The sequence below is a fragment of the Trachemys scripta genome, chromosome 2 (assembly GCF_013100865.1).
Source record: "Trachemys scripta elegans isolate TJP31775 chromosome 2, CAS_Tse_1.0, whole genome shotgun sequence".
In the NCBI taxonomy this organism is placed as follows: domain Eukaryota; kingdom Metazoa; phylum Chordata; order Testudines; family Emydidae; genus Trachemys; species Trachemys scripta.
Window position 1 is genome coordinate 280,128,780 of NC_048299.1, and position 15,662 is coordinate 280,144,441.

At 64.2% G+C, this 15,662-nt stretch overlaps 1 protein-coding gene across 1 annotated transcript in view; it reads right to left on the reverse strand.

Moving 5' to 3' along the window:
• Nucleotides 1–3,062: 3,062 nt before the first annotated feature.
• KIFC2 (kinesin family member C2) overlaps nucleotides 3,063–15,662 on the reverse strand; it is a 13,229-nt gene continuing 629 nt past the window's right edge. The window contains exons 2-6 of the mRNA XM_034763759.1: nucleotides 9,149–9,230; nucleotides 8,672–8,841; nucleotides 6,165–6,417; nucleotides 3,664–3,860; nucleotides 3,063–3,235 (exon numbers count right to left, since the gene is read on the reverse strand). Coding sequence (XP_034619650.1) covers nucleotides 3,086–3,235; nucleotides 3,664–3,860; nucleotides 6,165–6,417; nucleotides 8,672–8,841; nucleotides 9,149–9,230 — 852 coding nt within the window. The 3' untranslated portion in view covers nucleotides 3,063–3,085. The remainder of the gene's footprint in view (nucleotides 3,236–3,663; nucleotides 3,861–6,164; nucleotides 6,418–8,671; nucleotides 8,842–9,148; nucleotides 9,231–15,662) is intronic.

The window sequence follows — 15,662 nt, forward strand, 5'->3', positions numbered from 1 at the left end:
CAGCGCCCCCTGCCGAGTCCCCTGCCCCGCTCCCCGCACCCCCGCGCCCCCTTGCAGCACACGGGGGTCAGCACTGACTGCTGGGGAGTGCGCCCCCTCCTGGCACCACACTGGGTCACTGGCGCCAGCCCTGACTGTGCAGCCGCACTAGGAAAATCCGTGTTGTTTTACCCCTAGGCACCATGGGACGGCACCGTGGGGTGCTTCCTGTACCATGGGACGGCACCGTCTCTCCACAAGGAAACCTAGACAAGGCCCTTTGTGATTGCCACAGTTGTTAGCAGGGGCAGCTTAGGGTTTGCCCTGACCAGCTAAACTGCAGGAATGCTACAAACTGCCTCATCCCCTGTCCTGGAGCTGAGAAGGGAGAGGCCAGCCCCAAACCAACCCTGGCCCCAGAACTCCTGGGTTCCTTTATGTCCTAGGAGGCACATTGCCGTAGGCACCAGGTCAGGGAAGGAGTTGCTTAGCTGACCTCAGAGCAACCGAGCCTCCAGTCAGCACAGCCAGGGCTCTGCGGATACTTCCATGCCGCAGTGGAAAGCCCGCGGCACCGAGTCTCAGAGGCTGGGGCCACTGACTCAGGATTGGGCTGCAAATTGCAGTGTAGACGTCACCCGAGAGCCCGGCCAGGCTAGAGACCTGCAGCCCGGAGCAGCAGTAGGGTGACCGGATGGCACGTGGGACAATTCAGGATGGGGGGGTGGGAACTGGCGCCTATATAAGACAAAGCCCCGAATATCAGGAAGGTCCCTATAAAATGAGGACATCTGGTCACCCTCGGCAGCAGGCACAATGTCCCCCTCACATCGAGTCTAGCCTCTCCCTTTCCTAGTTATATGGCCCAGCCCCAGGGCAGGACTCCAGGACTGTGCCCGGACTTTGTAAACTCCGGACGGGTAACCCGCCCTGTCAAAGCCAACCCAGGAAAACAAGGCCCAAGAGAGGGGAGCGTCCCCTCCGGAGTCCCCAAGGCCACTCCCTGCAGCAGGCTGGTCTCCCAGCCAGGCTGGAGACGCTTGTTGGGCCATTCCTGTGCCAGGTCTGGGGCTGTTGGCGGGCGCCCCACCCTCATGGCCCACAGTCGCTCGCTGTCACCCAGGCGAGTCCCAGAGAGTCGCAGGGTCCAGGCCCAGCAAACTCAGCCAGAAACCCACCCTGAGCATCAACAGCCACTGCACGGCCCGGGGCCTCGCATCTCCATGGCAATCCACCCAACTGGGGCCTTTGCTAGGGACGCTGGGGGGCAAAGCCTCCCGTGGATTGGAGGCGCGGGGGCTGCCTGGGGCTGGGGACTTGGCTTCGCTAGGAAGTGGGCGAGGCCCCAGCTCTCAGCCGTCTGGCTAGACTGGCCCAAGCCCTCTCCAGGCCCAGTGTGGGGCGGGGAGAAGGGGCCCGATCCTGAGATCCAGATCCATGGGCGTCAGGCTTTGGGCCCGGCCGATGTTTCGGACTCAGCTCAGCCATGGGCTACCAGAGCTCCCCAAGGGCCTGTCCCCTGCAGGCTAGCGGGGTCCAGTAGCGGGGCTGCGAGGCCCACGGGTCTCCCCTCCACCGGCCTTTAAGGTCCTCCCAGGCACCCAGCTTAACAGAAAGTTGCTAATTGCCCGCTGGGCGGCCCTCCCCCCTGGTGCCAGCAGTCTGGCTCCCCAGTCGGGCAGAGATGCGGATCAGCATGATAAAGGCTTGCGCCGGAGCAGGAGAGCCGCTGCCTCCCACCTGAGCCCGCCCCCAGCCCCTCCTGGCCCGGGGCTGCCCTTCACCTTCAGCCGGGCCGGCACCCGGAGCAGCAGCGCCCGGGCCATGTCCCATCCGACGGGGGAGGCAGCCCCGGGGCAGAGCGGCGCAGAGGCGGGGGGCTGCCCGAGCCCCCCGGGGGACGCGCCCCAGGGCTGTGCCCAGGAGAGGGGAGGTTCCGGGGATGGGGCCGGAGCGGGGCCGGGCGAGGAGCCCCAGGACTCGGGCAGGAAGGGGAAGAAGAAGAAGAAGAAGAGATACAACCGGCACCGCAAGCCGCCCTACACCTACCTGGCCATGATCGCCCTGGTGATCCAGGCCTCGCCCGGCAGGAAGCTGAAGTTGTCCCAGGTAAGAGCCGGGCAGGGGCCCAGGAGTCTGGGGGCCTTGATTTCCCCTGTGGTGTCGGTCCCACGGGCCGGGGGGCAGAGGGGCTATTGGACCATCCAGTCTGACCTCCTGTATCTCCCAGGCCATGCGCATCTCCCAGGTCCCCTGCTCCGGTCCCCCGTCCCCCCAGGCGCCCCTCGGATAGCCGGGCAGCCCGGGGGGGGGCGCTGGGCTCCCGTTGGTACAGGGCCTGCCACCCCCCTCCCCCCCCAGCCTTGCAGGGCTCTGGGGCAGCCCCAGGATCAATGGTGGGCGAGGGGGATGCCCGGAGACAGGGGCACTGTCCCCCCCCCGCCCGCAGCCCTNCCCCCCCCACTGCCCCTGGGCGCCTCAGCACCCACACACACCCCGTGCCCCCACAGCCGCTGCCAGCTTTCCTCTCCCAGGGGCACCCCACCCCCCACTTCTCTCATCTTCCTCCCCACCACATTCTTCCTCCCCCCACCCTGGGGGGCAGGAGAGGGGCCAGGCCTGTAAAGAGGCAGTGGGGGGAGAGGGCAGAGAGGACGGGGTGGGGAGGGGGATGCAGTGGGGGGGCAGAAGGAACAAACCTAGGTGGTGCAGTGGGGGGAGGAGGCAGATGGGATGTGGGGCTGGGGGCAGGGCCGGCTCTACTGTTTTTGCCGCCCCAAGCAGCGCACCGAATTGCCGCCGCCGCGGAAACGCGCGTGCCGCCCTAACGGCACACGGACCGCCCCCGCCGTCCGCGGCGGCAATTCGGGGCGCTGCTTGGGGCGGCAAAAACACACGGACTGCCGCCCCTTGCAGAGTGCCGCCCCAGCCCCTGCTTGGAATGCTGGGGCCCGGAGCCAGCCCTGGCTGGGGGGTGCAGTGTGGGGGAGCAGAAGGAACAGGCCTGGAGAGGAGGCAGTGGGAGGGGAGGCAGAAGGGACAGGCCTAGGGAGTGGAGTGGGAGGTTGGGCTGGGGCACTGCAGTTCGGGGACAGAAGGGACAGGCCTAGGAGAGGAGGCAGAGGGGACGGGGCTGGGGCGGGGGACAGAGGCAAAGGGGACAGGGGTGGGGTGGGAGTGTCCTTCTCACCATCCCCGTGCGCAGCCGTGTCAGCTCCTCCTCTCGCTCCTCAATCTGCTGCTTCAGCTCTTGGACCTGAGGGAAGGACACACCCGGCGTCAGGCTCCCCCCTCCCCAGGGGCTGGGCGCCACGGCCCCTCCCCACAGACAGGGGCACTGCTGATGAAAGGGCGCAGGGGCAGGGCAGGGACAGCCCCAGGGCCTAAGGGGCTGGCTGGCGGGTGTGAGCCCAGTGCCCCCCATGGCCCAGAGCGCCGTGAGGATGAGGCCGGTGCCTGTTAGCCAGGGTTCCTCTATAGCTCGGGGCGCTGAAGGGACGGGTTCTCACCCCGGGGCTCATCCATCCCTGCCCTGCAAGCGGAGATCCCACCTGTGGAGTCGTCTCCATCCTTGGGGTCTTCTCCCCTTCCCGGGGCTCTGCTGTGGGCCCCACCAGCCTCTCCTCAGCAAGAGCATCAGTCCCGCTGGCGCACCTACCAGCAGCGCCGGCCCCTGGTTCTCACCTGCAGGTCGAAGCTCCCTGCCAGCTGCTGCTTCTCCTTCTCCTCCTCTTCCAGCTGCTGCCTCAGGCCTGTGATCTCCTCCAGCAGCTTGTTCCTCTCCCCCTGCAGGGCACTGATGGATTCCACCAGCCGGTGCACGCCCACGGGGGACACAGGCGGACACGGGTACAGGGGGCAAGTGGAGGGCAGCTTCATACCTGGGGAGGAGGGGCCATAGGCAGTCACTCCTAGGACATCCATCTGGGCACAGAACTGCTGCAGGGGCAGGTGGGCCATCTGGGGAAGGGACGAGGGGGATGGGGAGATGCAGCCCACCATAGAAACAGCCTGGAGACAGAATCCCCCTCCCCCTCAGTGAGGGGCAGGTGGGTAAATGCTCAGAGGGGGAGAACAGATGTGGGGGGACGTTGTACAGATATTTTGGATGGGCGGGTAGATGGATGAGTGTATTGCATGGATGGATGGTGGATGAATGAGTGGGTGCATTGCATGGACGAATGGACGATGGGCGGATGGATGAGTTTGTTGGGTGGATGGATGGATGGGGTGTTGGATGGACAGGTGGATGTGAGGGTTGCATGGATGAACAAGTGTGTTGGATGGATGCTTGGTTGTGTTGGATGGGCAGATGGATGAGTGCATTGGATGGATAGGCGGTTGTGTCGGATGGTTGGGCAGATGGATGGGTGGATGAGTGTGTTGGATGGATGGGCAGATGGATGTGTGTTGGATGGATGGGTGTGTTGGGTGAATGGGTGGATGGCTGTGTTGGATGGATGGTTGGGCAGATGGATGAGCGTGTTGGGTGGATGGATGGATGAGTGTGTTGGATAGGTGGTTGGTTGTGTTGGATGGTTGGGCAAATGGATGAGTGTGTTGGATAGCTGGTTGGTTGTGTTGGATGGTTGGGCAAATGGATGAGTGTGTTGGATAGCTGGTTGGTTGTGTTGGATGTTTGGGCAGATGGATGAGTGAGTTGGATAGATGGATGGACTGATGAGTGTGTTGGATGGATGGATGGGTGTGTTGGATGGTTGGGCAGATGGATGAGTGTGTTGGATGGACGGACAGATGAATGGATGGTGTGTTGGTTGGACGTGTGGATGTGTGGGCATGTTGGATGGATGAATGGATGGACCAGTGTGTTGGATGGGAAAGTGGATGAGTACTTTGGGTGGATGGATGGAGGGTGTGATGGATGTGTGGGTAGGTGTGTTGCATGGACAGGTGGATGCATGGGTGGATGGGTGTGTTGGATGGATGGGTGGGTGTGTTGGATGTGAGGGTGGATGAGTATTTTGGGTGGAGGGGTGGGTGTGCTGGATGGATGAATGGATGGACAGGTGTGTTGGATGGGAGGGTGTGCTGGATGGATTGGCAGATAGATGTGTGTTGGACGGATAGATGGATGGTGCGTGGGATGGATGGATGGATGGTGCGTGGGATGGATGGGTGCATAGGTATGTTGAATGAATGAATGGATGGACAGGTGTGTTGGATGGGAGAGCGGATCGGTATTTTGGGTGGGGAATGGTGTGTTGGATGGATGGGTGTGTTGGATGTACGGGCAGATGGATGAACGTACAGGCAGACAGGTGGGTGTGTTGGATGGATGGGTGGGTGGATGGTGTGTTGGGTGGATGAGTATTTTGGGTGGATGGACAGGTGTATTGGATGGACGGGTGGATGCGTGAGCTGGGGTTCACTGGTTCATCGGGTCACTTCAGAAGATGAAGTCTCTTCTCCCTCCAGCAGAGCGTGGTCCCTGCAGATCAGTCTCCATGACTCATTCAGTCCTTGGCCTCTCTCCAGAGGCTGCCAACAAGGGGCCGACTGACCACCACTCATCACCATTTCGTTTGGACGCTGCCCCTTAGCCAAGACCCTCCAGCACACTCGGCCTCCAGCGGCCCCATGGGGCAGCCATAGCTGCCTGACAGATGGCTTTGAGCAGCCACCATCCTAGAGGTGAAGGGCTCCATCCTCCACCCCCCTATTACCAATCCCGCTCCATGCCCAACTGCCAGCCAGGTCCCCTCCCATCACCAGTGCAGCCACCTTCCCGCATCTCCACGGCTGCAGCACGCCCATCACCCTGGTCCTCAGGGACAACCTCAGGAGCTTCTCTACTCTGTTGTCTTCAGAGGGGAGAAATTCACACAAGGCCTAACAAGGCGTAGGCACTATGGGACGAGGTGGGAGGCCAGCCAACGGCGCCCAGGCCTCGGCGGGACCCCAGCTAGTGGCGCCCAGACCTCGGCGGAGGCGGGACCCCAGCCAGCGGTGGGAGGCGGGACCCCAGGTAGCGGCGCCCAGGCCTCGACGGAGGTGGGACCCCAGCCAGTGGCACCCAGCCTCAGTGGAGGCGGGACCCCAGCCAGTGGCACCCAGGCCTCAGTGGAGGCGGGACCCCAGCGGCGCCCAGGCCTTGTGAATTTCACCCCCGAAGCCCAGGTTGCTGCTCGTGGGCGTTGCGGCGGTCGGGGCGAACGACTCCCCACCGTGCAGCGTCTCCATGACGTTCTGCTGCTCGCAGATGACGCCCTCCAGGCTCTCGATGACGCTCAGCTTGTCCTGCACCTGCTGCCTGTAGGCCCTCCTCAGCGTCCGCAGCTGCTTCCGGCGCCGGCTCTCCTCCCGGCGTAGGCGGGAGCGGTACTCCCCGGCTTGCTCCTGCAGCCGCTGCATCTGCCCGTAGTGCTCCAGGAAGGAGAGGAGGTGGGACATCACCGAGATGAGAGGGGAGTCGGGGAGCTGGCGTGGGAGCCCGTGGGAGGAGCAGGGGGAGAAGGGGGACGGTTCGGCCCGAGTGAGATGGTGGGATGGGGAGGGAGGGGCGACACAGCAGGTCGCAGGAGCACATGGGATGGCGGGGGGATGAAGGGAGTGGTTCGAAGGAGAAAAGAGAAGACAAAGCAGTTAGCGCAGGCAGAGGATGGGGATGGTTTGCCTAGTGGGCAGGGTGGAGGCCAAGGACTCAGGACACCCTGGGAGACCCTGTCCCTGCTCTGCCACAGACCCTGTGTGACTCTGGAGTGGGTCACTTCATCCACTGCGCCTCGGACCCCCATGCGTGCAGTGGGGCTGGCTCCGAGCGACGCCATCGACGACGGTGAGGCACTACGCCCAGGGGCCAGAGCAGGTACCCCCGCCCCCAGCCGCCTGTGCAGCCCCTGCGGCTGGCTGGCGCCATCGGCAATCGCACACCAAGAGCAGGGGCCCCGTGCGCTGGCCACGGCACATTTAGTCAGGGAGAAGGGACTCGCCCAAGGTCACCGGTGTAGCCGGGGTAGGAAAGGCGGCAGCTCAGACTAGCCACCCGAGTACAGCCGGGGGGGGGCACAGGGCAGCCCCCCCCCCCCGGGCTCCCACAGCTACACTGCTGTGTTTAGCACCAGCGCGAGCAGAGCTAGCGCGTCTGTCCACGCGGGCTGGGAATCGCCTCCCGGCTCAGATCCAGACGTGCGCTAAGTGCTGCCCCAGAGCCTGGGCACAGCTGCACCGGGAACGTCGGGGCAGAGGGGCCCTTAGGGCCCGGTTCATGGCTGCCCTGTGTCTTGTCACTGAGTCCAGCGCTCCCAATGGCAGCGTTCTACCCACGCTCTGCCAGGCTGCTCCAGGCCCTTCGGTATCGCCGTGACGGGCGCCATCCAAAACCAGGCAGGTGGACACGGAGCCAGGGATGGGCAGCGCCGACGGATTCCAGAAACCCACACGCGCTCCACACCGAGTCCGTTGGGCCCCCCTGTGGTCTGAGACGCACGGTGACCAAGGAGACACGGGGCCTGGGTCCCTCCTTCTCTGCTCCAGGCCCCAGCATCGCCCTTCCGGGGAGAGGAGAGAGCTGGGAAAGCTCCCGGGTGGACAGAGTGCTGGCAACTGCCTGGTAAACAGCCAGCAGCGAAGCGAGCAGAGTGGAGGACAGGGACGGGTGAGCCCTGGGAGCTGTCTGGAGGGATGGCTCTGAACATGGCCAATTCAGATCTGACGCGGTGGGTCCTGGTGTGACCCAAGAATCCCGTCACACCAACTGTCGAGGGGGTCCCAGCAATGCCCCGATGCTGGCTTGTGCGTTCTGGGTCCCCATACAGATGCTGAGTAAGGGGCTGTGGATGTCCAATGACAGTGTGCGGGTTTTCTGCCACACAAGGGACCTTTGTTCACCTGGCTCTCGGGCGGGACGTGAGCACCATAAGCTAACACAGCGGCTACCCACGTACATACGAAGCCATTGGGGAGATGTGCAATCAGCGGGGAAGCGGCACGCAGGGAAAAAAGGGCCCAGTGCGTTATCCTGCTCGGAGAACAGACACTGAACTCTGGGGACGTGAGCAGAAGGCAGAGACGACGCCCCACATCCTGCACTTAGGAAGGAAGCAGGCTGGGCATTTACGGTCCTGAAAACGGGATCTGAACCCCCCTTGGCTGAGACTCGGCAGAGGGGTTTGGGGGTGAGATACGCTTCGCTGGCCGGCAGCTTAGCCTGCTGAGTGAAGTGCAGCTCCAGAAAGCGTGCTATGGTTTTGTTTTACAGGTAACCTTTCGTTTCTATTATTCTCCCTCGCCATTTCTTGGTTCTTTGGCAATGATCTCACCCTTGCTTTCACTATAAAGATCCCTCAGTGCTGTGATATCACACAAAGAGCGGATCCTGACTCTCACAAACAGGTGTACATGTTGGTCCCTGGGGGACAGCAGGCCTGGTACTTGTGGGAGTGTCCCGTGGAGACCGGGCTGGGCCCGACAGGGGCTCGGGGACTGGGTGCACCTCCTGTTAACCTGCAAGGCAAGGTAAGGGCTGGCACAGCCTTGAGGAGAGGGTGGGGTCAGGGAGTGGACACCCAGCTAAGCACAAGCAAGACTCCCCCAACACAAGAGACCAAGGTGCCTCCCAGCTCTGGGCACCCTGAGACCCATCACACCTGGCCACGGCCGTTTGTGTTTCATGCTCCTCATTGCCATGGCGACAGGAAGGCAGCGGGTCTGAGGGGAACGCGCCCAGATTTACCTTCCCGCCAGAGGCCTCTGTGTCCGCTGGGCAGAGCTTCCTCTCGGCAGCTTCCCGCTTGAGGGACAGGAATTCGGTGAGCGGGGTGGTGGCATCCTCCAGAAACCCGCTGTCAGGGCCAGCCTCCTCCTCCTCCTCCGTGCCACTGCCTCGGTCACTCTCGGAGCTGCCTGCAAAGGCAGGGAACAGCACTGGGGTGGGGGGAACAGCGCCGGGGCACCCCTTGGCTCCCCCACGGTTGAGATAGCTGTGCCCCAGCCCAGTGGCACCCCCTCCCCAGTGTGAGATGCATCGCCCCCAACACCCTGAACCCCTTCAGGACACGGGGGGCAGGGGGGACCTGTCCCAGCTCACCAGCCCGGCATGCACCGATCTACAGCCAGCAACCCCCCCTAGGCCCCCCCTCCCCCCGCTGCTGGGCCACGTGCAAACCGGACCAGCCGCTGTGGCACGGGGAGGGGAGAGGAGGCTACACACTGTCCAGCTCCGGCAGCTCCGGCCACAGCTCCTCACACAGCCTGCGCCGCCTTGGCGGCTCCACGGAGAAGGCATCCGGGCCCTGGAGAGCAGGAGGGGAAGGAAACGTCTGTCAGCAACAGAAGCCAGGCCACAGACGGGTCCTCAGAGCCCCTGACCAACCCCGACCCCATGGAGAGGTCCTCAGAGCCCCCCCGACCAACCCAGCCCCCCCCCCCACGGAGGGGTCCTCAGAGCCCCCTGACTAAATGGGTCCCCAGAGCTCTCCCCGTCACCATGGACGACACCTCAGAGTCCCTCCAACTCCTCCCTCCTCCACAGATGGTGATTCAGAGCCCCCCGGAGCAACCCCTCGCCACGGATCGTGTCTCAGAGCCCCTGACCTACCCTCCCCTCTGCCACAGATGGCACATCAGTGCCCCCCCAGACGCCCCTCTCCACCACAAATGGCCTCACAGAAGTCCCCATGGCACCACCCCTTCATGAACAACACCACAGGGCTCCCCCCCCCCCGAACCCCCCCCCCCCTGCCCGCCCCCCCCCCCCGAGCCCCTCTGGGCACAGACAGCCTCCCCCACCACTGTGCCTCCTCCCAAGAAACCCCCCGCCACAGACAGACCCATAGAGCCCCCCTCAAGCACTCCCCCACCACAGACAGCCTCCCCACACACCCCTGGCTACAGATAGTCCCATAGAGCCCCTTCCTGGCCACCGAGAGCCCCACAGAACCCCCTCAAGTACCCCCCGCCCGACAGCCCCACAGAACCCCCCCAAGTCCCCCCCCCCAGACGGCCCCACAGAACCCCTCAAGTACCCCCCGCCAGACGGCCCCACAGAACCCCTCAAGTACCCCCACCAGACAGCCCCACAGAACCCCACAAGTACTCCCCCGCCAGACAGCCTCACAGAACCCCCTCAAGTACCCCCCCGCCACAGACAGCCTCACAATTCCCCTCAAGTACTCCCTCCCCCCACCCCGCTCCCCACAAGCCCGGGACAGAGCTGACCCTGCTGAGTGCAACTGATGCTCTGAGCCGGATCCATCTCCGGGCCAAAGCTGTCTAGACACCGGGAACGCTCCCGGATTGCTCCCTTAAGCACCCCGTGCCCAGGGCCCTGACTACACCCCAAGACCCAACCCTCTCCTACCAGGCCTGGCTGGGGGCACCAATGGGGCTAGGGAACAGCAAGGTGCTGAGCTAGCACGATGGGAACCCTCCTAATGGGGAAGAGCCGTCCCTTCCCGGGTGCTGCCCCCGCTAACGTACCCCACGGACGAGGGCGCACACCCGTTCCCCCTCAGTGCCCGGTGCACAGAGGACGAGCAGCAACTGCCCAATACATGTGGGTCTGGGGGGCCGGCAATGGGGCAGAGCTCAGCAAGGCCAGGGCACCTGACGGTGCTGCCTGTCCTCACAGCGGGCAGCTGGCACCCCCTGCTGGAGGAGTCGGCATTGCACCCAGCACCGGCTGGGGTGGGAGGTGCTGCCGTCTGGGTATTGCTCTCTGGGGGTGCTGGGAGAGCCATGCCCCAGGGTGGGCTGCTGCAGAGCTGGGTGCCTGAGCGGGTCAGGGGCTGCACACCGCACACAGGGCAGCACAGAGCCTGTGTTACACTGGGGGGCTGGGGGATGCTTTGATTTAGACACAGAGACTAACCCTGGACCCTGAGCACAACTGCCCACACCTCCTGCCTCTCACCCCCCCGACCAGCCCGCACGTGAGGCCTCGTGCATCCCCTTTCCCTCCACACCCCCTGCGTGTGTTTGGCCCCCGGGGGGGGCCGACACTGCTCTCCATCCCCCGCCCCGTCCAAGCTGTCAGACGAGAGCCCTGCCCATCCTAAACCCAACACAGCAGCCCCAGTGCCGGGTAACTGCCCGCCTCTGTGCCCCCCGCCAGGGAGACAGACCCACAGCGCAGCAAGTCAAAGCCTGAGCCAGGCCTCCCTGGACAATCGATACAGCCCGGCTGGAAACAGCGCCAGCTCCCTGCTAACGAGCTGCAGCCGAGCCAACCTCGGAGCCAGCTGCGCAGAGCGGAGCCGAGCGGGGAAACGGGAGAGCGCCAGAGCCGAGATGCCAAGGGGCGGAAATGGGGCAGGCTCTCAGCACCGCCCCATGGATCCAATCAGCCCTCTGGCAGGGGAGATCACGCGGCCTTGAGGGGTCAGGCCCCCATGCTGCCGGGCCCCTTTGGAGAGAACCGACCCCCCAGCTGCCAAAGCGCCAACGGAGCCAGCCTGGGTACACCTGGCGCGCACATCCCGCCCCAGCAGAGGGGCCCAGCCTGGGAACGGCGCACGAAGCTCTCTGCCAGGGGAGCACGAGGCTCGGCCAATGCTCCTGGCCCTGGAGACGTGTCTGGCAAGGCCCAGCGGGGCTGGGCGCCGACCCGCGGCTGTGGCTGAGGAGGGGTCAGAGATTGGAACAATCGACGTCTATTCAAATCACAGACAACGGCCCTGCTCCCAGCCGCCCCCAGTGCGGAGCAGGGGCCCAGGGCAAAGCGGGCAGGGAAAGCCGGGGCCCTGCACCCTGCTGACAGGCGGAGGGAGACCCAGACCCAGACCCCCTCATGCCCCGGGTGCCCCCCCAACTAACTGCCATGCTGGGCAGGGGTCAGGAGGGCGAATCGCCCCAGTAGGTACCAACGGAGACGCCTGCACCCAAACACGCCTCACCCCCCCTCTGTGCGTTCAGGACCCATGCGGTTCCCCTGTGCAGGGGGCAGCTGGGGGGGTGCACGGAGGGGGGGAACCCACTGCAGCACAGTGGGGGAAAGGGGCCAGCAAATCCATAACTATCCTGATCCATCAGCTAACCTTTTGCAGGTGTGTAGGGGTGTGTAGCATCCAGGGGCAGTACTGCCACCCAGAGAGCTGGGGAGAGGACCCGGACCCAGCCCTACTGGCCCCCCAATACTCCCATCATGCACCCCATGTGCTCAGACTGTGCACCAGGAGCAGGACTGGGCCCCAGGGGAGGTGGCAGAAGCTGGGGGGAGGGAAGTGCCCCATGGGTTCCAGCAGGGCTGCCCCCTTCCCCTGGGGGGTGGATCCCTCCCCTCAGGGCCTGGCACCTGTGAGCCAGCATGAGCCGCCACCTGCCCATCTGCTGGGATGGCTGAGCCGGGCACAGGGATGCCACGCCCCGTGGGGGTGAGCTCGGGCGCTGGGAGTCAGGGTAGTGGCAGCATGGGGCACCCCAGCGAGGGGAGGGGTGAACGAACCCCAATCTGCTGTCCTCTGCGCTGGGTCCGCCTGGGACCAGGAGGCTCCTTCCCCTCCCCTCAGTGCAGACAGACCGACCCCTTCAACCCCGGCGCCTGTTCCGAGCGGGCCCTAGCAGGCCGGGCCCCTGCCCCTGAAGCCACACCCTCCCCCGCCCCTACTCGCGGCCCTCGCACCGCCAGTCTCTCCCGCCTCCTTTCCCTGGCGCTGTCGTAACACGCTAGTGAAGCAGGGGTCACGTCTCTAGGGGCTGGTCCTCAGAGAGGATAAGAGCCTACTGCTGCTGTTGGCTGACGGAGGGATTCCTTTAGCTCAAGTGATAGGGACCTACGCTCTGGTGCTGAATCCACAGCGAAGGACGTCACCGAACCGAATCCCGAACAGGGACCCGAACGCCTGCGCTGCCATCCCTTGCCACGCTCCAGGCACAGCCAGTTCGGGGATTAGCCCGTGCGTTACCAGCCAACACTCAATAACAAGCCTGGGCTAAAACAGGGGCAGGGTTAGCGTTGGCATAGGGATTCCACCTAGCGCCAGCATGGGACGTGGGAAATCCAGGCCCATCCATCAGCCAGGGGAATGCCTCAGCACCGGCATCTCCAGCTGCCGCCGAGGGCTGCGGTGGATTCTCCATCCCTGGACATTTTTAAATCAAGCATCCGAACAGGAGTTAACACAGGGCACTCCTAGGGCCCAGACGATAGATACAGAGATCTCACAACGATCCATCCTGGCCCCGGACTCTCCGAATCGATGGAAATCGCTAATGGCCCAGGAGTGAAAACACCAGAGTCCTGCAGTGGCCTTGGAAGAGACGTCAACAGGACAGAGGATATTTGGGGCAGGGCACCTGTCCCCCACGTGCCCCCGAGAGCTCTCACCCCACCACGCTGGGTGCAAGATCCTAGAGATGTCACATGGGCCTTGCCTGTCAGCCTGGACAAGGATAAAGTCAACGGGCCAAGTGCACAGCTGGGTCAGCAGGTTCAATTCCCCCTCCAGCAGGGCTGAGCTGCCCCCGTGCCCTCCCCCTCGACCCCTGGCTCTCCACCTCCCCACTGCCAATGTCAGCCACTTCACTGGTACTGCCAAGTGCCCCGGCTGCTGGCCGAATTAATCTCCAGAACCAAGCTGTGCCCGGGGCTGCTCTGCCGGCACCGATGGGATTTGGACCATGGGTCCCCTCTGGGCTGTTGCCCATTTTTGGCTCTGGGACTCCTGCCGCCTTCTTTTCCAGGGGAAGAATCTCTTGCTACCTCCAAGAGCTTGAGCCAGGGGACAGAGACGGCAAACTGAGCAGCACTTCGCCCCCACTCAGGATACAGGGAGCCGGGGACTGACCATGAGATGGAAATACAGCAGTTACAACTGATCCGAGAGCCACTTTTCCCCACACGCGTCGTTAACCTGTGGAACTCACTGCTAGCAGACATTCTTGAGCTTAGCAGGATTCAAAACAGGGCCAGGCCCTTCTAAGGATCATTACCCCAGCCATGGTTACCCATTGCAAAGGCTATAATCTCTCCTGGTCCAGGGCATCAGCAGCCCCTAACTGAATGATGGGGGGTTAGGAAGAGACGCCCCCCGGACAGGTTACTCCATAATCATCCAGTACCAGGTGCCTTGTGCCTTCCTCTGGAACGGTTGGGGCTGGTCCCTGTCACTGACAGGAGAGACTGAGACGATCCCTGGCCTGTTCAACCTGCCCATTCCAATGTCCCGAGGGCTGACCCAGACAGACCGGAGGGGCCACTAACCCCATTGAGAAAACAGTCACAGCTCTACAGCAAGGCATGGCGAGCGGGAGGGGAGAGGAGGGGCGTGCCTGGAGCCCCACCTAGCCTGAGAGCAGGGGCTGCCCAGCTGGGGAGGGGCAGGTGGACTCACTCAGTCAGCTGGCTCCTTAGTGCACCAGGAGGGGGAGAGGACCTAGGGTGTGGGCTGAGCAGTCAGGAGTGGGGAGCCGACCCGCACGGGGAGAAGGACTGAGCTGCTCTTTACGTTCTCCTCGGGACCCCAGGACCAGGGACTCACCATGCACTTTGCTAGGAGCTGGTTGGGAAAGGAGCCTGCTGCCAGGGAGACAGAGCGGGTGCACGGTTACCATGGCAACACGTGCCTTTGAAATTCCACCATGGAATGATGGAGACAGATCGACTGTTACTTCAGGTTCCCGTCACTGCAAACGATCTCTGGGTACCCCCCACCCGTGTGCCAGGAATAATGGGGATCCATCCGGTCAGGAGTAGACGCCCCCAAGTCTGCATGGCTAGGACTGGGGTACCCTCCCTCCACCCCTTCCCATGCTGGCAGTCCCCTGGGCTGGACCCAGCAGCGCCAAAACTGACCTGGTTTCCCCCAATCTGAAGAGCTCCCTTCCCCTGGCCCGCCAGGCAGACACGACAGCCGCAGCCAGACGGGCTTTCCTCTCTGCATCCCCACGAGAGAAGCAACCGTGGCTGGGGGTGAACCGGCTCCCGGCTGCGGCTACCCGGGCACGCAGCGGCTCGGGAGCCAGGCTGCCGGGGACCACGCCAAGGGGACAGGGGCAGAGATCCGGGGCAGGCAGTGCGAAGGGCCCGTGGGGCTGGGAGTGGAGAGGGAACGACTGACTATCTGGCCCAGGACAGAGCGGTCCCACTCGGGCAGGGGACAGGGTCAGTAACAAAGTGAACAGTGTGAGGGGAGTGGAACAGCCCATCCTGGGGGGCCAGGTGGCAGCTTCCCAGCCCTGCCCCGGCCTCCACCACGGCCTGGCACCTGGGGAGTCTGCTCAGAAGACGCCCAAGACTAGCCTGGCTGGGGGGACAGGGACTGCAAACCTTAGGGGGGTGGGGAGCCCAGGGCTGGGGTAGTAGGGGGCTGCAGGTTAGGATTGAGGGGCACTGGCAGAGCTGGGGGGACCCAGGGCTGGGCTGGCAGGGGGCTGCGGGTCGGGAGTGAGGGGCACTGGCAGAGCTGGGAGCGGGGGAGCCCAGGGCTGGGGGAGCAGGGGGCTGTGGGTTAGGATTGAGGGGCATTGGCAGAGCTGGGAGGGGGGAGCCCAGGGCTGGGGCAGGGGGGGGCGGGGTAGGAGGGGGGGGCTAGGGGGATTGCAGGGACCACCGGGACCAGGGCTGGGGAAAGCCAGGAACCACAGCTCAGGTATGTGCAGAGCACCCGGTGACAGTGAACAGCTGTCAGGGGCAGGTGCTGCTGGGGGCATGCAGAGCAGCTGGGGGCAGAGTCCGAGGGGGTGCAGAGGGCACGGGGGTGGGGGGTGCTGGGGGCAGAGTCGGGGGG